This window comes from Pseudorca crassidens, chromosome 11 (genome assembly GCF_039906515.1).
Source record: "Pseudorca crassidens isolate mPseCra1 chromosome 11, mPseCra1.hap1, whole genome shotgun sequence".
NCBI classification, from domain to species: Eukaryota; Metazoa; Chordata; class Mammalia; order Artiodactyla; family Delphinidae; genus Pseudorca; species Pseudorca crassidens.
The window spans coordinates 94,222,054-94,244,407 of NC_090306.1; the positions used below are offsets into that span (position 1 = coordinate 94,222,054).

General features: G+C 55.9%; 1 protein-coding gene across 3 annotated transcripts; it reads left to right on the top strand.

The window, feature by feature from the left end:
* The first annotated feature begins 492 nt into the window (after window positions 1–492).
* Window positions 493–12,810, top strand: RASD2 (RASD family member 2). Of its 3 annotated transcripts, none has more exons than XM_067697885.1 (3): window positions 493–1,547; window positions 6,004–6,283; window positions 10,340–12,810. In XM_067697885.1, exons 2-3 carry the CDS (start codon window positions 6,013–6,015, stop codon window positions 10,867–10,869), a joined length of 801 nt encoding a protein of 266 aa, XP_067553986.1. In that variant the 5' UTR covers window positions 493–1,547; window positions 6,004–6,012; the 3' UTR covers window positions 10,870–12,810. The 3 variants fall into 3 exon arrangements, with proteins under 3 accessions (XP_067553986.1, XP_067553987.1, XP_067553984.1); XM_067697886.1 differs by lacking the exon at window positions 493–1,547 and adding an exon at window positions 1,635–2,140; XM_067697883.1 differs by lacking the exon at window positions 493–1,547 and having other exon boundaries at window positions 5,986–6,283.
* The last annotated feature ends 9,544 nt before the right edge of the window (window positions 12,811–22,354 follow it).

Below are 22,354 nucleotides of genomic sequence, written 5' to 3' on the forward strand. Positions count from 1 at the left end.
GCGCTTAGGCCAAGGTGACTCCGCGGCCCCTCCTGACCGCACGTGCGCGGCCCATGTGTCATCCCGGGGGGTCCTGCAGGCCCGGAGACCTCGGGAGGGAGGCAGAGGCTCAGGCGGGCAGAATGGGTGCCCGGGAGGGCCCCTGGGGATTTCGGCGAAGGAGGAGGGCGCGGGAGCCTTGCGAGCGGGCTGCAGCCAGACCAGGCGAGAGGGGCCAGGTTCCCTCGCGGGTCACCTGCGGCCGGCGCGGTGCGCGTGTGAGTGCGTGCACAGACGTCAGCCTCCGAGGCCCGCGCCGCCTTCCGCTCCCCGCGACCCCGGCCGCCCCCACCAGAGCCCTGGCCCCACGAGCCCGGGCACGCGGAGCGGCAGACTGAGGTGCCAAGGCGGCCGCGGGCGGGGCTATGGGGCGGGGCCAGGCAGCGGGGCCCGTCGTCATTGGCCGAGCGCAGTACCGGGGGCGGGGCGCTGGGCGAAGGCGGGTGAGCGGGCTAGGGGAGGCAGAGGCGGGCGCCGGGTGGCGGGACAGGCTGCTTGCAGGCTGCGGAGGGGGCGAGTGCGAGCCGCGCGACGGGTCCACGGAGAACCGCTCGCAGGGGCGGCGAAGGGCGCCCAGGCCTGAGCTGGGCTTCTGCCGCTGGGACCGCCGTCAGGAGCCTGGTCTCCGATCACTTTTCGGAGGGACCACTGACCTTGCCCTGCGGGAGGAAGAGGGGCGTTCGCCTCCAGGAGAGGGAAGGAGGGAAGAGCCAGGGCCCCGCAGAAAGTTCACCTCCTCTGGGGGCCAGAGGGGGTGAAGTGGTAGGAGGAGCCTGTGTAAGGCTAACTTGGAGCTGCGAAACCTTAGGGCGGCGTTTAAGGCCCCCTCCCACACGCGCGCGGAGCCGAGCGCCCAGCTCCTCCTTCAGCTGCTGGCGTCGCCTTGCAGGGAGAAAGGAGCCGTCCCTCGGCGCCGGGGGAGCTGCACAGCTGCGGGCAGAGGAGGAGGCCGCGGCCGAGCCGGGCAGGCACCCCCCTACCCGAGCGATCCCCTTTGGGGCGGGCGGAGCAGGTGGCATAGGCGGTCGGATAGGTTCTCCCACCCGGGACACGCACATACGCACGCACCTACAGTCACCTCCAAAGGACCCTCCAGGAGTCTCTAAGGACCCGGAGTTGCTCTTTTTGCCCTCTCCCCCAAACCCGGAGCCCCAGGCAGGGACCCCGGGGTCGGACGTCCCCACGCCTCCGGGCACCTGGCTCAGCAGGAGTCCCCCGGGGCCGGGCAGGGCAGGGCCGGCGGCAGCGAGCCGGAGCCCGCCCAGCGCCCGGGCCCCGCCGAACCCTCGGAACCCACTCATGGGGCACCGGCTCCCCGTGTCCCCTCGCCCGGCCGCGCCCAGCCCGGCGCCCCGAGCCGCGCAGAGGAGGAGCCCGGCGGAGTGACCCGGGAGCCGCCAAAGACTCTGGAAGGCTCGGCGGCCGGAGAGCAAGGCGGTTCCCCGCACCTCCAGGGGCTTGCAGGCATCCCTCCGAGCCGCGCCAGAGGCCCGGCCCGCCATTCCCAGGTAGGAGGGAGACACCCCAACAGAACTGGGGAAGCGGGGAAGCCGGGAAGAAAGGTTTGAAGCTTGTCAGCGGAAGGCTAGGTGAAGCTTTACAGGACTAGGGAAAGTTAAACTGATGGAGCGCCTATTATGATCATACGGCAACTTCACTTATCTAGAGAAAATGAAATTAGATGAGCACCTACTATGTGCCAGGCTGAGTGCTTATTCCAGGAAAGAAAGACTTCCTGCGTTTCTCCTATGTGCCAGATTCGGTGCTAGAAGCCTTCCATTTAAGAGATCTGGAGTAACAGCCGGTTTGAATCTAAGGAAACAGAGGCTCAGAGAGGAAGAGGCACTTCCCTACCCCAAACACAGCCCCTCCCCTTCCTAAGCCAGCTGCAGCCTGCAAACCTGGCTGAGGGTGGGGCTGGGATGGGGCCAGTTGGTGGCGGCCTTGGTGAGGACCTCCTCTGAGGAGGGAAGATTAAGGAACGCCTTCCCTGTTCAGAGTTCCATGAGCTTTGGGGGGAGTTGGTGCAAGGAGTGAGTTTCCTGGGCGATCCGCTTGCCAAGAAGGGTTTCCTGTGATCAGCTGGCCAGAAGGCTCCCAGGTACCTCTGCGGGGCGCTCTCTCCTCCCCTTACCCCTGACCCTGGGAGGATGATGAAGGGTGTTGTCCAGGACCTCATGGGAGGTGGGAGGCTGGGCTGGGAAGGGGCAGCCAGCGCAGAAGCCCGTATTCAGGCTTCCCCTGGCATCAGAGAGACAAGACGGGGTCCCCCAAGGCATCTGCCTGCAGTCGCTCCCCACCTGACTGCTCCAGGCAGCCCCTTGACTGCCAAGAGGAAGTACCACAAAGAAAGGCGCCTGCTTGCTGGGTGCTAGGAGCTGTGTGGGCCTCTTGGCTTCTCACTGAGCTCTGAGGGCCACTGTGGGTTTGTTTCTACCATTTGAGAGATGACCAGCCCCGCTAGGCCCAGTCATTTGCCCAGGGTGGCTGGGCTGGTGAGAGGCAGAGCTGGTCTGCCTGCTTTCTACCACCCTGAGCTGTGTCAAGGATGGTGAGATTGGCTTTGCAAAGCCCCCAGGACTCCCCTCAGTTTGGGCATGGAGGCCAGTGAATGCATGTGTGTCCAGAGAGGCTGGGATGCGTGCTAATGGAGGAGGCTTGGGGTGTGTGCCAGGGGGGCAGGGAGGGCTCAGGGTACTACAAGGAGGAGGGTGCGGCCAGACTCTTATACTGCTGTTCCTGCCCCTGTGACCCCTCCATCTTCCAGACAGGCCCTGGGAGAAGGGCTTGAGGAAGAAGAATGGGGTGAACGCACAGATGCATTTGCTGGGAGCTGGCTGGACAAGGTTTGGGGGAGTCCTGGGCAGGGTGCCTGACCCCAGCTATCTGCAGCAAGAGAGAGAGGGAATTAGAATAGGCTTCTGGGGTCATTCCCCCCGCCTGACCGCAGCTGAGGCTTCAGTGAGTCAGACTTTGTTTTGAAAAAGATTGATTTTGTCCGGGGGGTGGGTTTTTATAGAGGTAAGAGCCCCAGTTTTGGAGCCAACAGCCTGATTCTAATCCTGGCCTGGCCAGTCATCTGTGTGAACTGGGGCAAGTGACTCAGCCTCTGCGACCTCCAGTGTCCCCATTGGTCCAGTGGGTTGATGGTGGTCCCCTCTCCATCGGAGTGTTGTGTAGTCATTGAAATAAGGCGTGCAAAGCACCCAGCATGATGGAGGCCTGCCCAGCTGTGCTGACCATTCTCCCAGCGTGGCCCCGCCACCTCTGCCTCCCTGGGATGAGTCACAGAACTTGCATTTGGGTACCTGTGCCGCTAGTCACCCCCGCTAACCACTCTCTGGGCCTCCGGGGGGGGGGGAATCTACATTCTCAAAGGGCCCTTTGAACTCCTCACCATAGGGTCAGCCTGGCTGAGGATGGAGAGAAGGGAGCAGGCAGCGGTGGAGGAGAGAAGCTGTGCCTACAGCGCTGCCCATAGTACCTCCTCTGGGGGAGGAGAAGGGAAGGAGGATGCGGGGGTGGGAGGTGCTGTCACCTGACGGCCAGGTGTCTGGGTGTTTCACACAGCCCCACGTGGCTGGGGCCATGTGAAGACTCGCAGTCTTCTCTCAGAGAGGAAAGCCACAGATTATTATTTTTTTTTCCTCCTTCTTTGCCCTCTCCTGACCTCACGCCTCCTCTCTTTGACTTCCTCAGGCCCATTCAGTCGCCGACGTTAGCAGTCTATACCAGGAGCTCTGGGCTAGAGGTTGGGGCAGGGTATACACTGTCCCTGGGGGCTACTGGCCTCCTTCCCTCTCTGTGTAGACAGAGGTGACCACCAGCAGATCCAAGCTCCCTGCAGAGGGACTTGTGGAGGGGGCTGTCCTGGTGTGGGACCTCTTTCCCCAGCAGCCCGCGTCCGTTGAAGGTGCACGCAGCCTGGCTCTCCCAGCCCAGGAGGAGACTGAAAAAATTCAGTGCTGTCGGCTTGCAGCCCTCTCTCCCCTGCTGCCCACCCAGGGATGTGCTCAGGGCACTGAGACCCTCCTCAGTGCAGCCCCCGGGCCAGCTATACAGGGTGCGGGTGGAGGGCAAAGGCCCCAGAAGGAGGCTTTGAATGAGCTCCAAAGGTAGAGCCATTTGCTTCATTCATTCACAGATCATTTACTGAGCACCTGCTGTGTACATGGCCCTGAAATCCTGTGGGATGAACTTGAGGTCGGCTTCAGGCATGAATTGCACGGGAGATGTAGAGGTCGCAGGCTTGGGGTCACCATCCTGGCTTCCTTATTAACTAAATGGGCCAGTCGTGTAGACGTTTAAGCATCAGGTCCTTATCTGTGAAACAGGGACGGGAATCCCTACTTCACAGTGAGGTGGTGAGGATACTCCATGGCAGGGGGTGGACCGCCTGGGGTCGAATCCCTCCTTGGCTGGTTACTGGCTGTGTAACCATGAGCAAGGTACTAAACTTCTCTGTGTTTCAGTTTCCTCATCTGTAAATTGGGGTAACCATCTACCTTCTGGGGTTCCTGAGGGATGAAGCAGGTTAGTACACGTTCAGCACTTGGACCGCTCTGCATAGATTAACTGCAAAATACACGTCCGCTGTTATTATCGTTCTATACTTAGCACAGTGCTTGGCACACTGCAGGGCTTGGTTACTGGTGATCGTTGTCATGGCTCCAGGCCTGGGTCAGCGGCAGGCTGAGCCGGCTTATCGTGTGCGGCCCTGTGCAGTTCATTCATTGAGATCATCTTGGTAGCTTGGCGTCGGCCATGGTGGGAGGATTCATGGAAATTGACAAATGCTACCCACCAGAGCTTTTATAAAGGTCTTTTTGAGAGCCGCTTTACTGCACGGCGGTTCTCAGTCAGGCAAGGAGAACTCCCTGAACAGGTCGTGTGCCAGAAAATACACACAAGAGGTGTCTCCACCTGAAGTCTCTTAGCGTCATGGCAGCTGTAGACATTTACGATGTTGGAGAGGGCCAGGGGGTGAATGAAAGAGGCTCTCCAGGCTACTGACCTGGGGCATCACGGGGTGGGGACCCGTCATAGTTAGCACCACAGCCCTTTGTGCAGATTGCGAAAAGGTGCCTTCTCTGAGCAGATGAACTCCAAATAAGACGGCCTCCCCCTTTCCCACCCAGCCGGGGGCCTTGTGCAGCGCCCCACCTGCACCGCCCTGTACGGCAGCCTGCTGAGGGCAGAGGAGATCTGTATTTCAGCAGGCCTGCACCCATTTGTAGCTCATCTTCTCTAGGTGGGTGGGTGGCTTCCTGCTGGGTTTGGCAGGAGGCAGAGGAGCCTTCAGAGAGGAGGTGGCATTTGAGCCAGACTCTGCTGAAGGGAAGAGGGTGCTCTTGGGGAGGGACTGAGGGCTGGAGGCAGGTACCAGCAGAGCTCAAGCTCACCAGGGGTTCCGGGGGGGACGCTGGTAGCTGCTGAGATAGGAAGCGAGGGTGGCTGGACTGTGAATGGCCTTTGGGTGGGCCTGATGGAGCCCCTGGACGTTACTTATCTTTAATTGGGGTTTGGAGCTTGGATCCATTTCGGCTTCTCCCACAAGCCCAAGAGGCTCCTGTAGAAAGTTCTGATGAGAAAAGTGACTCCCGGGGAAGTTAAGCTCCTTACCCAAGAGCAGTAGCGAGTTAGTGGTACAGCGAGGAGTCAAGCCCCAGCAGTCCCGTGCTGCATAAATAAACAAACAAACAAACAAATAAATAAGGGGTGAATGAACGCAAGGGTGAGTGAATGAGTGAATGGGTGGATGAATGAAGGAGGAAAGAAAGAAACGAGACGGATGAGCAGGCAGAACTCCAAGGCCTTTAGAAAGACCCCAGTCCAGTGTTCCCATTGTACAGACAGAAAACTGAGACCAGACAGGTGGCCGGCAGGAAAGGCCAAGGCTTCCAGGAAGGGCTGCGAGGCTGGGCCTCGGGCCTCCTGATGCCGACTCCCGGCTCTCTGCCACAGCCCCGAGCCATGATGAAGACCTTGTCCAGCGGGAACTGCACACTCAGTGTGCCCGCCAAGAACTCGTACCGCATGGTGGTGCTGGGCGCCTCGCGGGTGGGCAAGAGCTCCATCGTCTCTCGTTTCCTCAACGGCCGCTTCGAGGACCAGTACACGCCCACCATCGAGGACTTCCACCGGAAGGTCTACAACATTCGCGGCGACATGTACCAGCTGGACATCCTGGACACGTCTGGCAACCACCCCTTCCCTGCCATGCGCAGGCTCTCCATCCTCACAGGTGGGTGCCAGGGGTGGGCACAGGTGCTTGAGTATGTGAGCGTGTGTGCTCGGTACTTTACAGTTTGCAAGGCACTTGCCTATCTGAGATGAAGCTCACGACGAGCCCCCTTAGCACTGTGGGAGTCACAGAGGTGTTGCTGCTTCCCGAGCAAAGGATGGAGCCAGGTCCCCAGTTCCATTCTGTCTGACTCTGGATCGATTGCTCATGACTGCTGGCGCTGCCTCCCAGATCAGGAACTGGTAGACTCTGCACTGGGGCTTCACCTCCCCGGGGAACAGAGGGGCTGCTGCCTTCCTTCTGTGGGGGTGACCCAGCAGAGCTCCAGCGCCCGGGGTCAGTCTGTCGGGCTCTGATCTATGAACACTGCGGGGCTTTTCCACCTCTCAGAGAGGCAGGGGCCGGGCCCAGGCAGTGATCAGCCAGAGGGGCTGGTGGGGACTTGCGGATGCTGGGAACTCGGTAATAATCGCAGTCACGGCCGTGGCGATAGCTGACACTTAACAAGAGCTGTGTGCCTGGGCCTGTTTCTAGAGCTTGGCATGTATCTCTTTAATCCTCACAACGAACCTAGGAGACAGGTATTTGCCTCCATTTTACAAGTGGAGAACCTGAGGCCCAGAGAGGTTGAGTTACTCCAGGTGACAGCACAGCTGGTAAATGACAGTCTGGCTCTCATGCTTTACCACTGGGCTATCCTGTAGCCTCTTGGCCCGGCTGGGGGTGGTGGGGAGGGAGGAGATTGTGGGGGACTAAGGGGCCAGGTAGAGATGTGAGACTGGGCCATGATTTTCATCACTCAAGCAGTTTTGTGTGGTAGCTAAGAGGACAGGTCCGGAAACTGGTTGCCTGGGTGTGAATCCTGGTTCCACTGCTTCCTGGTTTTGTCCCTCTGAGCGAGTGATTTTATCTCTTTGTGCCTCAGTTTTCTCATCTGTTAGTTGGCATCACATGAGCACCCATTCCAAAGGTCTTTGTGAGAATTTAAATGAGTTAATATAGGAAAAGTGCTTGGTGATTGGAAGGTAAGTGCTCAAGAATTATGGGTCTTAAACCTACATTTGCAGTATGCCTGCAATGGGCTGTGCAGGCCCATTTCCTAAACCCTGCACCTGCCACTGCTGGGCGGCGATGAAGGGAAGGAATGAGCAAGTAACCCCCCAGCCATCACTAAAACAACCCCGCAAGTCAAGATACTTCTACACCAAGAAACCCTAGCCATGCCCACCCCTCTCCCCACGGCCCGGTCAAGACTCCTCCCTGAGTGCCCTGGATAGACAGCTTCCTCTTCCGGCTGTCCTCACTGACCATCTGACCCAGATCACACTCAGACTGTCCCACCCCACATTTTGGAGAGGGAGTGTGTGGGCAGAAGGAGCCTGGGCTGACCTGGGTTCCAGTCCTGGCTCTACCACTTGACGGCTTAGATGTGTGACCATAAGTCTGGATCTCAGTCTTCCCAGCTGCACAATGGACATAACCTGCTTCCTCCCAGGGCGGCTGCGAGAACTGCAGGAAATTGCGTGGGGGGCATTTCCAGGACTCGATGGAGAGTGCAAGGATGTCTGCTCTCCTGGCCATGGGGAGGGGACTGGGTGCCCACCCACAGAAATAAGGCTAACGGAGGGAGAGAGTAGATGTGGAGAGGGACCACATGCGTATTTCCAAAGTTAATTTTTGATTACACAAATAACACACAAATACACCCTCCTCTAAACATACAGATAAGGCTAAAAAGCCCCCTTGCCCCATGCCCCCAACCGCAGACTCCTGCCCCCTCCCCCGAGGTAGCCACCCCATCAGTCTTCCAGGCCCCCCACGAACACTTTGACATTCACATTTGTGTCCCCATAACGGAGAGTATTTTCGTCTCATTTTTACGTGCACATATTCCAAGCACATCTGCCTGCTGCCTGCTTTTTTCACTCACCAGCCCGTGCCTCATTTTCCAACCTGGTGCTGGTACACAGCAAATTCTGAAAGCCATTAATTCTTTTTTTTTTTTTTTTTTTAATTTATTTATTTTTGACTGTGTTGGGTCTTCGTTTCTGTGCGAGGGCTTTCTCCAGTTGCGGCGAGCAGGGGCCACTCCTCATTGCGGTGCGCGGGCCTCTCACTATCGCGGCCTCTCTTGTTGCAGAGCACAGGCTCCAGACGCGCAGGCTCAGTAGTTGTGGCTCACGGGCCCAGTTGCTCCGCGGCATGTGGGATCCTCCCAGACCAGGGCTCGAACCCGTGTCCCCTGTATTGGCAGGCAGACTCTCAACCACTGCGCCACCAGGGAAGCCCCTGAAAGCCATTAATTCTGCCGCCAGCTCTCCTTCCAGCTGCCAGCCAGGCGTCTCTGAAGCTTGGCATCACAGCCTTTCACCTGGGTATGTCAAGGCTGCAGAGCCCTCAGGGGCCCGGGATTTGCCTTAATGGGATGGGTTTGGCAGCCTAAACGGTTGCCAGGCCAGCGCTGCCTTGCAAGTGCCTTTCTAAACTGCCCACACCGTCCTCCATCCCGTCCCACACCGTCCTCCATCCCGTCCCACCCTGTCCACACAACCAGCTTTATGAACACCCACTGTGCGCCGTGACGACATCTCCCTCTGCTCCAGAGAGCATCATTGGTCCTGAACGTGGCGTGTGCTATTCTGAGGGGGACAAATGGCGTGCCCCAGGGGTCCAGAGGAAGGAGGCAGCAGTGCTCCCAGAAGCTGGTATCACTTGATTCTCCTCTCGAGAACTTGGGCCAGTCCCGGGCACCTTTGAGCCTCGGTTTCTTATAAAACAGGGCTCTTAACATCTCCCCACAGGTTCTCAAGAGTTTAAGTCAAAGTGCAAAAGGTACTTTGAGTGTGAGACTGTGATCACTGTAGTGAGATGTGGAAATTGGGGTGGAGGTACCAGCCCTCTCTCAGCCTCCCCGCCTCCCTTGCCACCTCCCCATCATCCCTGTTTCAAAGACCTGCGCTGAGGGATGCAGCGAGTTGTAGCAGGGGTAGCGTGGGCCTGGGAGGCTAGTGTTCACTTGTTCATCCATGATTTATTCAAGAATCAGAGGACACCTGTGTGCGCCAGGACCAGCCAGGTGAGGACAGAATCGGGTGCACATCTCGGCCTGGCCACACCTGAGCTGTGTCATCTTGGGCTGGTTGTTCACCCTTTCTGTGCCCCAGTTGGCTCACCTATCACATGAAAGTAATGAAATCTCCCTCACAGATGTTCCGTGAGGAGTCAAGGGGGAACCCATGCGACTCTCGCAGGTGCTTGTTCTCGGGTCTTTTGAGACCCGAGATCACTGAGCACGTGTCACTCTCCATTCATTATCTCATCAAACCTTCAAAAGCATCCTGCATGGGACAGATGGGGAAACTGAGGTTTAGAGAGGTGGTATGACCCGCTGAAGGCCGTGTGGCCAGTGGGTGGAGGGGGCAAGAGGTGAACCGAGGCCTGCCTGATGCCAACACTCTGCGTTCCAACTATGCATCGGGGGCTCTTCCAGGCCCTGCGGATGTGCGCTGAACAGCAAGACCCCTGCTCTTGTGGAAACTGTATTTCGTTTTTTTTTTTGCGGTACGCGGGCCTCTCACTACTGTGGCCTCTCCCGTTGCGGAACACAGGCTCCGGACGCGCAGGCTCAGCGGCCATGGCTCACGGGCCCAGCCGCTCTGCGGCATGTGGGATCTTCCTGGACTGGGGCACAAACCCGTGTTCCCTGCATCGGCAGGCGGACTCTCAACCACTGCGCCACCAGGGAAGCCCCTGTATTTCTTATTATTCTAACACAGTCCACACAAAGTCACAAATCACTCACCCTGTCTCCAGCCCTGCCGGGAAATGTAGGGCTGATTCATTGTGTTTGAACCAGGCTGTGCCACGTATTAGCTCTGTGACAAGGGATTTAACCTTCTGGGCCTCAGTCTTCTGTTCTGGAAAATGGGGGGAATAATAGCAGTTCCTGGCTAGAGTCACTGTGAAGGTCAAGTCAGGGAGCAGGGAGGGGCGAGGGGGTGTGGTGCGGTCAGGAGGCGCCTGTGAACTCACCGCCTGGGGTTCCTCTCCCCACAGGCGACGTTTTCATCCTGGTGTTCAGTCTGGATAATCGGGAATCCTTTGACGAGGTCAAGCGCCTCCAGAAGCAGATCCTGGAGGTCAAGTCCTGCCTGAAGAACAAGACCAAGGAAGTGGCAGAGCTGCCCATGGTCATCTGCGGCAACAAGAACGACCACGGCGAGCTGTGCCGCCAGGTGCCCACCACCGAGGCCGAGCTGCTGGTGTCGGGCGACGGGAACTGTGCCTACTTCGAGGTGTCGGCCAAGAAGAACACCAACGTGGACGAGATGTTCTACGTGCTCTTCAGCATGGCCAAGCTGCCGCACGAGATGAGCCCCGCCCTGCACCGCAAGATCTCCGTGCAGTACGGGGACGCCTTCCACCCCAGGCCCTTCTGCATGCGCCGAGTCAAGGACATGGACGCCTACGGCATGGTCTCGCCCTTTGCCCGCCGCCCCAGCGTCAACAGTGACCTCAAATACATCAAGGCCAAGGTCCTCCGGGAGGGCCAGGCCCGCGAGCGGGACAAATGCACCATCCAGTGAGCAGGAGGGACGCTGGGGTGGGGCTTGGGCGGTGCCTTACGGTGGTGGGGGGCGTGGCCCCGGGTGCCCGCTGCCCGCATCTCCCCCCATGAGACCCCAACAGCAGTCACGTTCTAAGACCTTTGGCGCCAGACTGGAGGACCCCAGCCTCCAGCCTCTGTGCAGTCTCCTGCCTTCAACCACTTCCCTCTGATTCCTCCTTTCCACCACTCGCTCTTGGTTTCAGCTTCTCCGTGGGTTGGGAGGGGAATCCCTGCAGGACAAGAGGCAAGGTTGGGTGACATCTGAACTTATGCCAGGACCCAAGTCAGAGCTTGCTTGAGGGGCCAGAGGGGCCAGGACCCCTGCATCCGATGGAGACTCCTGGAACATCCCAGATGAAAATGATACCCAGAGCCAGCTGGGGGAGGGCTCCGCTGTCCTGGTGGAAGACCCAGCTTGGTTTAGGAGGCAGCTGGGAATCTCCTCCCACCCCATCCTGAAACGCTTACCCTCTGGCTCAGCTGGTTCTATCCCCTGCCCCCAACTTGGCCCTCAGCTGCCCCCGACATTGAGCCAGGGGTGTGTGTGTGTTCGAAGGAGGCGTGGCTACGTCGCCTGGCCCATGTCCATCTCTTGGACCGCCTTCCTCAGCCTCTTCTCCCAGGTTCCTCTCGTCTGCTAGTTGTGCTTTGTTGTTGCAGCTGTTACGTCGTGTTCCCAGTAGGAATGGAAATCGCTGTACTGTAAAAGCCTAGTGACCCCTCGTTAGCAAGGCCCCCCACCAGTTCAGATCCACTGCCTCCACTGGGGACGCCTTCGTCCCCCATTCCAGATGGGGTTTCTGTGGCCTGTCTGCAGCTGGACGCTGCCCGCTACTGAGCACCACCGTTCACACTCACACAGGCGGGGCAGGCCTGCGGGGGCAGCTTCTCCTCTTGCCTCCATTTCCCAGAGGGGATGGCTGAGACTCACAGGACAAAGTGACATGCCCCAGCTCCGCCTCCCGGCTAGTTCCGGACGCAGCTCCCCCTGGGACCGGGCTGTCCTCTACTGTGCTGGTTCCTCAAGCATTTATTGAGCGCCTGCTGGGTGCTGGGTCCACCCTGTGCTAGGAAACAAAGAGGGTGAGCAATGCACTTTACGGCCCCGAGGCCAAGCCTCCCCGGCTCTGGCCACTTTCCCATCCCCCGCCTGGCCGCTGCCCACCCCTGCTGCCCTACTGTCTCTGTACACGCAGCTGTTGGCAGGCGTGGAAGAGCAGCTGGGAGCCAGAGCTGAGCCCGGGAGAGGCAGGTAGGAAGAGCTCCCAGTGGGCCTTTTCCTGGTGCCTGTGATGGGGTTGTGCTGGGTACCAGGCGTGGTGGGATTTGAACCCGTGGACCAAAGGCTCTTAAAAAATACATTTTATCCTTTAAACCTCCTTGAAACTATTGAAGTTCAGGGCCACAAGGAACCTTAGTGATCATCTAGTGAATCTGAGGCCCAGAGAGGGTAAGTAACTTGCTCCAGGTCACACAGCAAGCCTACGAGTGGCAGAAGCAGGGTTAGCTCTGGCATTCAGCACGCACCATGGTGTGCCCCTCTCTTGAGGCTGCCTCAGCCCCTGGGGCCTTCAGGGATTTGAGGTGTTGTCTCCCTGACCCTGTCCCCAAATCTGCCTTTGAGGGCTCCTGTAGATTCTGTGTACATTGTGCCCACGTATATACATGTACATACACATGAACACACAGACATAAACGTGCCCTGGCCTCAGCTCTGCACACCCCCCACCCCACCCTGGCCCCTGCTGCTCAAGGCAGCCGCTCTGACCCTGCTTCTGTGCCCACACCTGGCCCCAGCTTGAACCCTCTAAGCAGACCGGGTACCTTGGCCAGGACAGGTGTGTGGCCTGGTCTCAGTCACACCTCTGCTTCCCCCTATCTCTGTGTACACTCTCAATTAAAGTGGGTTTGTTTCTAAGCCGTGTCCTTGACCGTGTGTATTTTCTGTATTTCCAAGAAGAGGTGTGGCTCTCCCTCCAACCAAAGCTGACCTTTCCCTCCCCAAATTGCACCTGCCTGGTACCCTTTCCCTGTGTGTCAGCACTGAGTCAGCCTTCAAGGTTAAGTACGTGGAGGGCGGGGTGGGGGGGGAATAAAACCCCACAATAAGGGGGAATCAAACCCCTGGCCCTCCCGGGCCCTCTGAGGGGTGTATGCTGAGTTGTTCTTGTCCCTCTGGAGGAGTGGCCAGGTCAGACAGGAGAGGCCTCCCCGTGGACCATTAGCCCTTTGGGGTCACCATATGACCAAGTTCTGGGTGGCTTCCAGAACCACCCAGAGAACATTTGGCAATATCTAGAAATAGTTTTGATTGTCAAAACTGGGGAGGGGGCTTCCCTGGTGGCGCAGTGGTTGAGAGTCTGCCTGCCGATGCAGAGGACACGGGTTCGTGACCTGGTCCGGGAGGATCCCACATGCCACGAAGCGGCTGGGCCCGTGAGCCATGGCCGCTGAGCCTGCGCGTCCGGAGCCTGTGCTCCACAACGGGAGAGGCCGCAACAGTGAGAGGCCCGTGTACTGCAAAACAAAACAAAACAAAACAAAAAAAAACTGGGGAGGGGGGTGGCATGCTATTAGCACCTGGTGGGTAGAGACCAGGGACGGTGCTGAACACCTCACCAGAAAGTGTTACCCCGCCCTGAATGTCAGCAATGGGCAGCCTCCTCGCTTGGACTGTCAACCCTTGAGATCAGGACACGGCCCATGTCTATATATGGTTGATACAACTTACAACTTACAACTTTCTGGATGGTAAACACTGGACAAGCACAGTGTGCCCTTGTGTGAAATGAGACAGGACATGGGAGGGGAATGGCAGGTGGAGGTGGGGGGAGAAGGTCTTGTCCCCATGCAACCCCGAACATGGCGCCTTGGACCGAGGTTCTCCCTTGGCGGAGGGAAGGGAAGGGAATCAGCCACACACCTGCTGCGTGACCGACACCCCTACTCTCGCTCCATCTTCACCTCTTCCAGCCCCGTAAGAAACATGCTCCTCGTATTAACCCCTTCTTGTGGTGGGGAATTAAGCTCAGAGAACTCAATTTCTTCTCCAAGAAGGCACAGCTGGTGAAGGGGCAGATCGGGGACTTGAAACCAGAGGCCGTCTGGGCTCCGTGTGAGTGAGGAAAGGATTTTGCGTCTGGGAGATGGAGACAGGTCTGTGCTTTTGAGCAGTCAGCAAATACCACTGAGCAGGGAGGTTCAGAGAGAAGGCGGACAAGGTCTCTGCCTGTCAAGGGCTCACGGTCCAGAGGGAGAGACCCCTGTGCGGACATTCTCAAAGCAGGGTGAGCCCGGCTATGGTGGAGGAAAACCAGGTGAGCCTGGGAGAGCTCCCGACCTCTGCCTAGCTGGGAGCCCAGCTTCCCACCCATCCTTTGCCCATGCCAGACAGAGAAGGTCAAAGTGGGAGACGAGTCACCCTGGTGCTCTCCCAGTCCCGGTTTCTGTAAATGTGAGATGTGGAGGTGAACATTCCCTTCTGCATTGCAGGTCAGAACTGCACCCTAAGAAGGGCTACACGGAGAGGTAGCTGGGCACACCTTCCATGCAAGCCTTCCACGGTGCATTGGAGCCGGGGCACCTCTGCCATGCCCTCCCTCCGTGTGGTACTGTGAACAAGTCCTGTCTTCTCCCAGGCTTCAGTTTCTTCATCTCTAAGTGGGAGGTGGGGAGGACAGCTGGACCAGACAGCACACGAACAGCCCCTTACAGCCTTATGTTCTCTGCGAAAAGGAATTAATATTCCTACTACATAACCCACAACATTCTGATCGTTACTAAACAGAACACGTTTGCTCCAGCCCCGGCCCCAGCCCCACTCCTTGCACCCCACAGATTCACCCTGGAATGGGGTTAACGAGCAGAAATCTGGGGCAGAGGAGGAAGACGCCCCCAACAAATAGCCCTGGTACGGAGGGTGGAATAAGGTTGCAGGAAAATTCCCCTCATGCGGAGACCATTCAGAGATAAGCCCAGGACAGCCAGCTTAATTCCCAGCCTAGGAAGGGAGAGTTGGGAATCTGATTTCAGAGAATTCTGAGCTATGAACTCTAAGTACTTGTTCTGTTCCGCCTCCCTGAACCTGTCACTTATTCCAAAGAAAAACTTCAGCCTGCATCCAGGCTTGGTGGGGGCTGATGGGAGGCCAGTTGGGGCTCTGCTGGGCTCGGCCTGTTCCTGCAGCCTCTTGTTGCATCCTGGAGGCAAAGCTATGAGGAAGGATTATGAATCCCCGTATGAGGGAACTGAGGCTCAGAGAGGTAAAGGCACATGCCCCAGATTGTACAGCTGGTAAGTGGCAGAGCTGAGCTAGAATTCACCACTGATTGCAAAGCACGTTTTCTCCCCAGAGCTTTCATAACTGAGCCAGCTAGGAGCTTCTCTCTGGAGGGAGAAGCCAGCAGTTTGGGGTGTGATGTCTGAACATGGTTCAGAGAACTTGGGCGGGTGTCATTCACAGGGAGTGAGATGCCCTGCCACTCATTGCCAAGGGTGCAGCCACTGTAGCCGGAGGAGAACTTGACTTCTCTCTCATGGAGAAGCCCAAGGTGAGTGCGCTAGGCCAGAGTACGGCTCTGTTCCACCTGATCATTCAGGCATCCAGGTCTCAGGCTCCTCTATCTCTAGGACCATGTCACATCTGCAAGGTCAAAGCCACTGCCACATTCAGGTTCAGCCAGAAAGTGAAGGGAAGAGAGTGCAGACACTGCACATCTGCTGTTTTCAGGGCCCTGGACACATCCCTTCCGCTCACTTTCCACTGGCAAGACTCAGTCATGTGACCAAACCTACCTATGAGAAGGGCTGGGAAACACAGTTCCTTGTTAGGTGGCCCCGTACCCAATGGTGACACGTGGAAGAAGAGGAGGAATGATTGGCTGGCCAGCTAACTGTCCCCACGAAGCCACCCTCAAGCAGCAGATCTGGACCTCAGGACTCGCATTCAACCCGACTTCCAAAAAGCTCCACTCAGTAGACGCGATCAGAAGGCAGCTCTGACCTCCCACTGTTTCTTTCAAGTGGCTCTGGGTTTTGCTTTCCCCATCCCTCCACGAGAACTGGGACTGTCCCATGACTTTTCTCATCTATACCAGAGGCACCTCGGATGGCAATATAGCCTCAGTTAAAAATCTCTGGCCATGTGATGACTGACATTTCTGTCTTCATTCAAAGGAAAGTCCTTCCCCCAGCTGAGTTCTGCTGTGCGCAAAATGCTAGAATTTGGGGAAGAGAAGGGTGGGCATGTCCTCCTCTTTTTTCACTCTCCATCTTCCCTTTTAGCTAATTCCAGTTTCTCTCTCCTCCGTTCTTGGGAGGTGGGTCAGGGAGGAGGCTGGGGGAGAGGAGGTCAGTGGGACAGGAACGTTCCTACTTGCGGGGACTATGGTATTGTGGTAAGACTGTGTCATGCCCACCAGGCTGCCACAGGATCTTTGCACTTGCAGTTATCTCCACCTGGAATGTGCTTCCTCTACAATCCCCACTGGCTCACTTGGTCCCTTCATTCATTATCGTTGCTCAGAGAAGCTTCTCCTGACTTCCTGCCCTAAGATCCCCTCCTAATCCATCACTGTTCGCCCTCTTTTTCTGCTTCATCTTTCCTGATAACATTGATCATCGCTTGACTCTTTATAATGCGTATGTTTATTGTACGTCTCTTCCGCTAGAGTGGGAACCACACAAGACTAACGCACAGGTCCTCCCAGAGTAACACAGTGCCTGGCACACAGTAGGTCTTCAATAGATATATCAGGAGCCAATGGAGGAATGAAGAGAGAGGGCTGATCAGCTACACATTGGAAGCCCACTCTGGCTTCAGGGAATGTGTTGGAGGGGCGTGAGAGGGGATGGTGTAGAGAGGGTGGATTCGCGGTGGTAGAACTGAAGACGTGGGCTCCCGAGCCAGCTGTGGGGTGTTGCATTGGGTGGAGAGCCGAAGGCGGGTCTCAGGATTGGCATTTGGGCAGCTGGATGGTAAGTGGTACCAGTCTCCAAAGTGGGGACGCCATCAGGACAGGGTGCAGGTTGGAAGGCCGTGAGCGTGGGCACAGGACAGATAGGATGGGTTGAGTTTGAGTCGTGGGGAGTTTGAGGCACCCGAAGGAACTTCAAGTGCAAGGGACCAGCAGGAACCTGGAGGGGAGGGTCTGAATCTTAGGAGAGAAGTCCGATCTTGAGTGGTGGACCTGAGGATCACGCCAGCCTTGGGAAAGTGTGGACTAGACAGACCAGGCAGTAAAAAGAGGACCCAGAGGAACACCAGGGTTTAGGAAAAGACAGAGTGGAGGAAGGCAGAGGGAGAGAGGAGAGGTAGGTGGAAAACCGGAGTGTGGGCCTTGGCAGCCGGGGACCAGGAAGGTTCGAAAAGGGATAGATGGGCGCCAGTGTCAAAGCTGCCACGAAGGGGCTGAAGGGCATCCACAAGACACTGGAAGAAGCCCAACTAATGGAGAGACGGCATGCGAATGGAGGGGGTGGCGAGCCAATAGCGAGGGTACCTTTTTCTCTTTCTTTTAAATTTTTTCATAAGCATGGCTGGAAAGTGGAAGAGAAACTAGAAGGAGACAAGGGGTTCCAGAGGGACCGTTGTTAGTATTATTACCATTTTTGAAGACGGAGAGGCTGGAACTTGATGAAATGCTCTTGAGAAAGATCCAGAAGAGAAGGAGGATGACAGCACAGAAGAGGAGGAAGTGTTGATTGCTGGAGAGGGGTCTCTGGACACATGGGGAGGGCGGCGATCCAGGACACAGATGGAGGCAGTGGCTTCAATCAAGAGAGAGGATGACCGCGGAGGAGGGGGCAGGGAGGAGAGCCGAGCCCGCGATGGATGGAGTGAGCTGCCTGAAAGCCTTTTCTTGCTTTCCAGAGCGATCGGCATCCTGATGGGGATGGAGGCTGGCCCCCAAGAGAGAACACTCTCAGCTCTCTAACGTTTTTATAAGAAATTAAACCTCAAGAAGAAAAGCCCGAATCAATTTTATCCAAAATGAGTAAGAAGCAGAGAGGATGGCTGCAGTCCAGGAGCGTGGGGCGTGGAATTCACAGAGACAGCTAAAATGAAAAAACCCATTTGACAATGAATATTCACTCCACAAACACGGAGCTCTCTGTGTCCCCAGACCAGCCCTAGGAGCTGGGGGCAGATGAAGAAGGCCCTCAGGGAATCTTGGGGGATGGGAAGGACACACAAGGAAGGGGGCGTACTGCAATTCGGGGAAGTAATTGCTGATGACAGAAGGAAAGGTTTCTCAAAGGAGGTAACAATTATAGCTGCCTCTTAGGGATTTATAGAATTTTCCAGGGAAGAACTTCCTGGAGGTGGAGAATCATATTATTCTACTTAATATAAGTGTAATTATATTTAATATCAAAGTTCTTAGCTCAGCGCCTGCCATATCATCAGCCCTCGATACAGATGAACCATTAAAATATTATTACTAATAATTTTCATCCTTTTATAAGTTTAACTCCACCCAACTCCCCCCCCCCAATTTTTTTTTTTTTTTTTGATGCTTATAATTACTGTGGGCCCTTGACATTCACAAGAGATAAGACAAGAGATCTTTAAGAATTCCACACTGGGAAATACTGTCTCCAGCATAAACTGTCCTTCTAAAGAGGGGCAAAGTGTCGTTGGAATGTGAAACTGCTGTCTTGGACGTTTAGTCCTGTAAAGTCAGGACTGGAGCCATTTCTGCAGTTATTGACGTGCGTTCCATCACTCATCAGCCTGCCTTGAGTCCTCATTCAGTTGAGCTGTTCCTGGAGTCGGCTCAGCGGCTCCCTAGAGCTGGGCGGGGAATCACTTCTGGTTTCCACTGAGAGCATCTATTGTGGGTTCATTTGGAGCCGCAGATCTAAGCCAGGGCTGAGTTCCCCTCTCCTCTCTTTAATCCACTCTCTGCTTCCATTTTTTTCAGACTAAAAGCCAATCATGTTTCAGACATCTTCATCCTTCTTTCCATGATTAGCACTAGCAATTGGAATTCTTTTGAGACCGTTTTCCTGAAAGGAACAGTGTTTATCACCAGGTGGCCAGGCTAGGCTCACTCATTAGCTCAGTTCCCTGCTGACACTTTTTTGCCCCATCAAAAATATAAACTGTTAAAATTTTAAAAATCATTGCAAGCCATGGACCTTTGGATCACTTGAAATGAGACCAGATTGCATGCTAAACCCTTGAATGTCAAGGACATCTTGGGCTTTCTGATTCCCCTCCCCCTCCCAAATGCAGCCTTTAAATCCCCTAATGTTCCACACCACCTAACACACATGCACACACACACATGAACATGCGGACACGTGCCGCCATGCACACACAGGCATACAGGTTCACACATATACGCATGACCACACACGCGCACACAGCACATATAGCACATGCTTGCACACAGCAGCTCACATGCATGCTTGCACACTCAGACACTTGTAATCACACTCACACAGGAACACACATTCAGGCTCGTGGCACCCTGGCATGCACACATCTCCCACCACACACATATGCACATATACAAATACACACCATACACACACAGGAACACACATGCATTCACAACCACGCACGCTCACACACACAGAGACATACTAATGCTCGCATGCATGCGTCCACACAACCTGCCTGCATGGATGTCCCCTTACACACACACATGCATGCATGCACAGAATGCATGTATGCAAGGCACACTCTTGCACGTCCATAACACATGCACACACATGAATGCACGCACAGACACAGCAGGCACAGGCTTGCCCAGCACTCTGCCAAGAACAAGTGAGGAGGCGGAAGAGGAGAAGGTAGGCACATCATTCTTCTCCTTCTAGTTCAGATGACTTCTTTTCCTTGGCACCAACTTTTGTTTCGACATCTTTGTTATTTTTTTAGATCACAAAGACACGGGACTGGAACCAAATCCCCAAGTTTTACTGATAGGAGATGCGATTTCTAGCAACGAATCTGCTGGAACAAAATGACATACCAGAAGAAGAACTTAGAGGCATCTCAGTGTATTTGTTGTATCTGCAGCACCCCAGTGCCCCTGCCCGCCTGCAGGGAGGCCACACAGCTGAGGGAAATACACTGGACTAGAGGCCTTGCTCTTGCTTCTAGGAACTCTGCCACTCTTTTGCTGTGTATACTTGAGCAGTTCGCTCCCCATCTCTTGTCCTTCCAGCTCTGACGTTTGAAGATTCAGGTATCTCTGTATAACGGGTAGAGGAATGTCCCCAGGGTCACGTACAAAGAACGCAAGTCTTGTAGCTTTCGTCCCAAGGTCATTACTAGGAGGCTTCTCACATTTGAATGTGCGTACGAATCGCCTAGGGATCTTGTTAAAATGCACACTCTGAGTCAGTAGGTCTGGGGCGGCCATGAGAGTCTTTCTAACAAGCTCCTTGGTGACACCAACACAGCTGGACCCCGATCACGCCTTTACTAGAAAGGTCTTACGCTCTCCCACATTTTTTTTAAAGGTAAAATGAGGTTGAGTTTTGTGCCCCTCTCACTATACCCCAAGCCCCTGGCTGGGACAGGGATGATGTCATCTTCTCACAACTTCTCCCCCCAGCCTTTGGCTCTGGGTCTCCCCAGTACCACCCACCTCCCTTTCCCAAGCCAGGCCCTCAAATTGCACCCCCATCTTTGGAGATGCGGGTTGTCAGAGGGATGGAGAAAGTCTGCATTCCACCAGCCTCGGAGCTCCTTACCATCCGGGAGGCAAGTCCCTTCTCTTGAAGCCTCAGTTTCCCCACCTGGAGAAGAGGGGGTTGGACTTGATCTCAGCCCTGGCCACACTTTAGCTCCGGCAGAGCTTTTCCCAAGTACCCTGGCCTGGGTGCCACTCTCCAAGATTTTATTTAATTGGACGGCGGTGAGGCCCAGGCGTGGGTGTTTCTAAGCAGCTGCACAGGTGATTGTAACGGATGCCAGGTTTGAGAACCACCGAGCTGGTGCTCATTAAGGGTCAGCCCAGCGCTGACTGTCAGCGTGTGGTCCAGCGGCCAGGTCTGCACACCAACCCCACACCGTCAGATGCAGGGCTCAGGAACAGTGCCGGGAAGCCTCAGAAGGATTTTGGCCCAGCTTTAGAGAAGGTCACTCCCCTCCCATGGGAAAGAGTTCTTGAAGTGACGCTCAGGATGACGACCCCACCAGCAAGTTGAACTTTCTTTTCTGCTGACGGGCACATGATGTATTTAATTAAAGACTCAACCCCACACGTCAATCACCTGCAGACCTCCCCCACCAACGCACCTTCCCACGGGAGGACTGGAAACAGCACTTCTGTGTACACGTGGTGGGGAGGAGAGCTGGTCCAAGGCTGCTGCTGACACCAGGAGTTAACCTGACATCCTGGCCAAACAGGGGGCCCAATTAGCTAGACCCCCTTGACTTCCTCACAGCAGAGTCCCAAAAGGAGCCATGAAAAGGTTTCCTTGAAGCCAGCTGGTGGTATGGCTGTAGAGTCCCATGGTTTCCATGGCGACCTGTCTCTTCCTAAGGCTGACAATGGGCTCTATCATCAACAGGATTATTTCGGTATTGGAGAAGCCCAGTCCAGCGTGGGTCAGTCGGGCCCTTCTAATTCAGCTCCGTGATGCCTGCTGGTGGCTCAGGGCACATCCTGGTGGCAAGGGACAGAGATGCCAGATGGGCAGCAGCCCTGTCCCCATCAGCGCCCTCGGAGGATGGGAAAGTAATCGTTAGGTTAAGGACAGTCAGTGGGGACCTCTCCATGGTCACTAGCAGGGTAGGGTGGTGGCCCAGCACTGGACACTGGAGCCAGACCACCTGGGGTTCACATCCTGGCTCTACCACCCAGTGGCTGGGTCACTGTGTGCAAGTTACTTGATAGCTCTGTGCCTCAGTCTCCCCATCTGTGAAGTGGGGATAATAATACCATCTTCTGAGACTCTACGGAGGATTCAGTTAATTAAGAGAAGTCCTTATAACAGTGTCTGGCACCTCGTAGCCTCTGGGTTTCCTCTCATTATTTATAGCCCCATCGTCCTCGGTAGTGAGACAGTCTCCAGGTTAGAAGGGCTCTGCCAGGGCCCCAGTCTCCCCACTGGCCAGGGCTTGACCTGGGAGAATTTTTTTTTTAATAAATTTATCCATTTATATATTTATTTATTTATCCTTGGCTGTTTCGGGTCCCCGCTGCTGTGTGTGGCCCCTCCTGCTGCGCAGCATGGGCTCCAGGTGCATGGGCTTCAGCAGTTGTGGCTCGTGGGCTCTAGAGCATAGGCTCAGCAGTTGTGGCGCACAGGCCCAGCTACACCGCGGCACGTGGGATCTTCCCAAGCCAGGGCTCAAACACGCGTCCCCTGCATTGGCAGGCGGACTCCCAACAACTGAGCCACCAGGGAAGCCCCAGACCTGGGAGACTTTTAATTATCCTGATGTCCAGTGCACCCCCAGGTGTACACTGGAATCTCTGAGGGTGGGACTCAGGCAT

Bases quoted from the DNA above. Each gene is read 5' to 3' on its own strand.
- RASD2 (XM_067697885.1), top strand. From the start codon at position 6,013: ATGATGAAGACCTTGTCCAGCGGGAACTGCACACTCAGTGTGCCCGCC. The intron at 6,284-10,339 runs GTGGGTGCCAGG...CTCTCCCCACAG, and splicing joins CAGGCTCTCCATCCTCACAG to GCGACGTTTTCATCCTGGTG.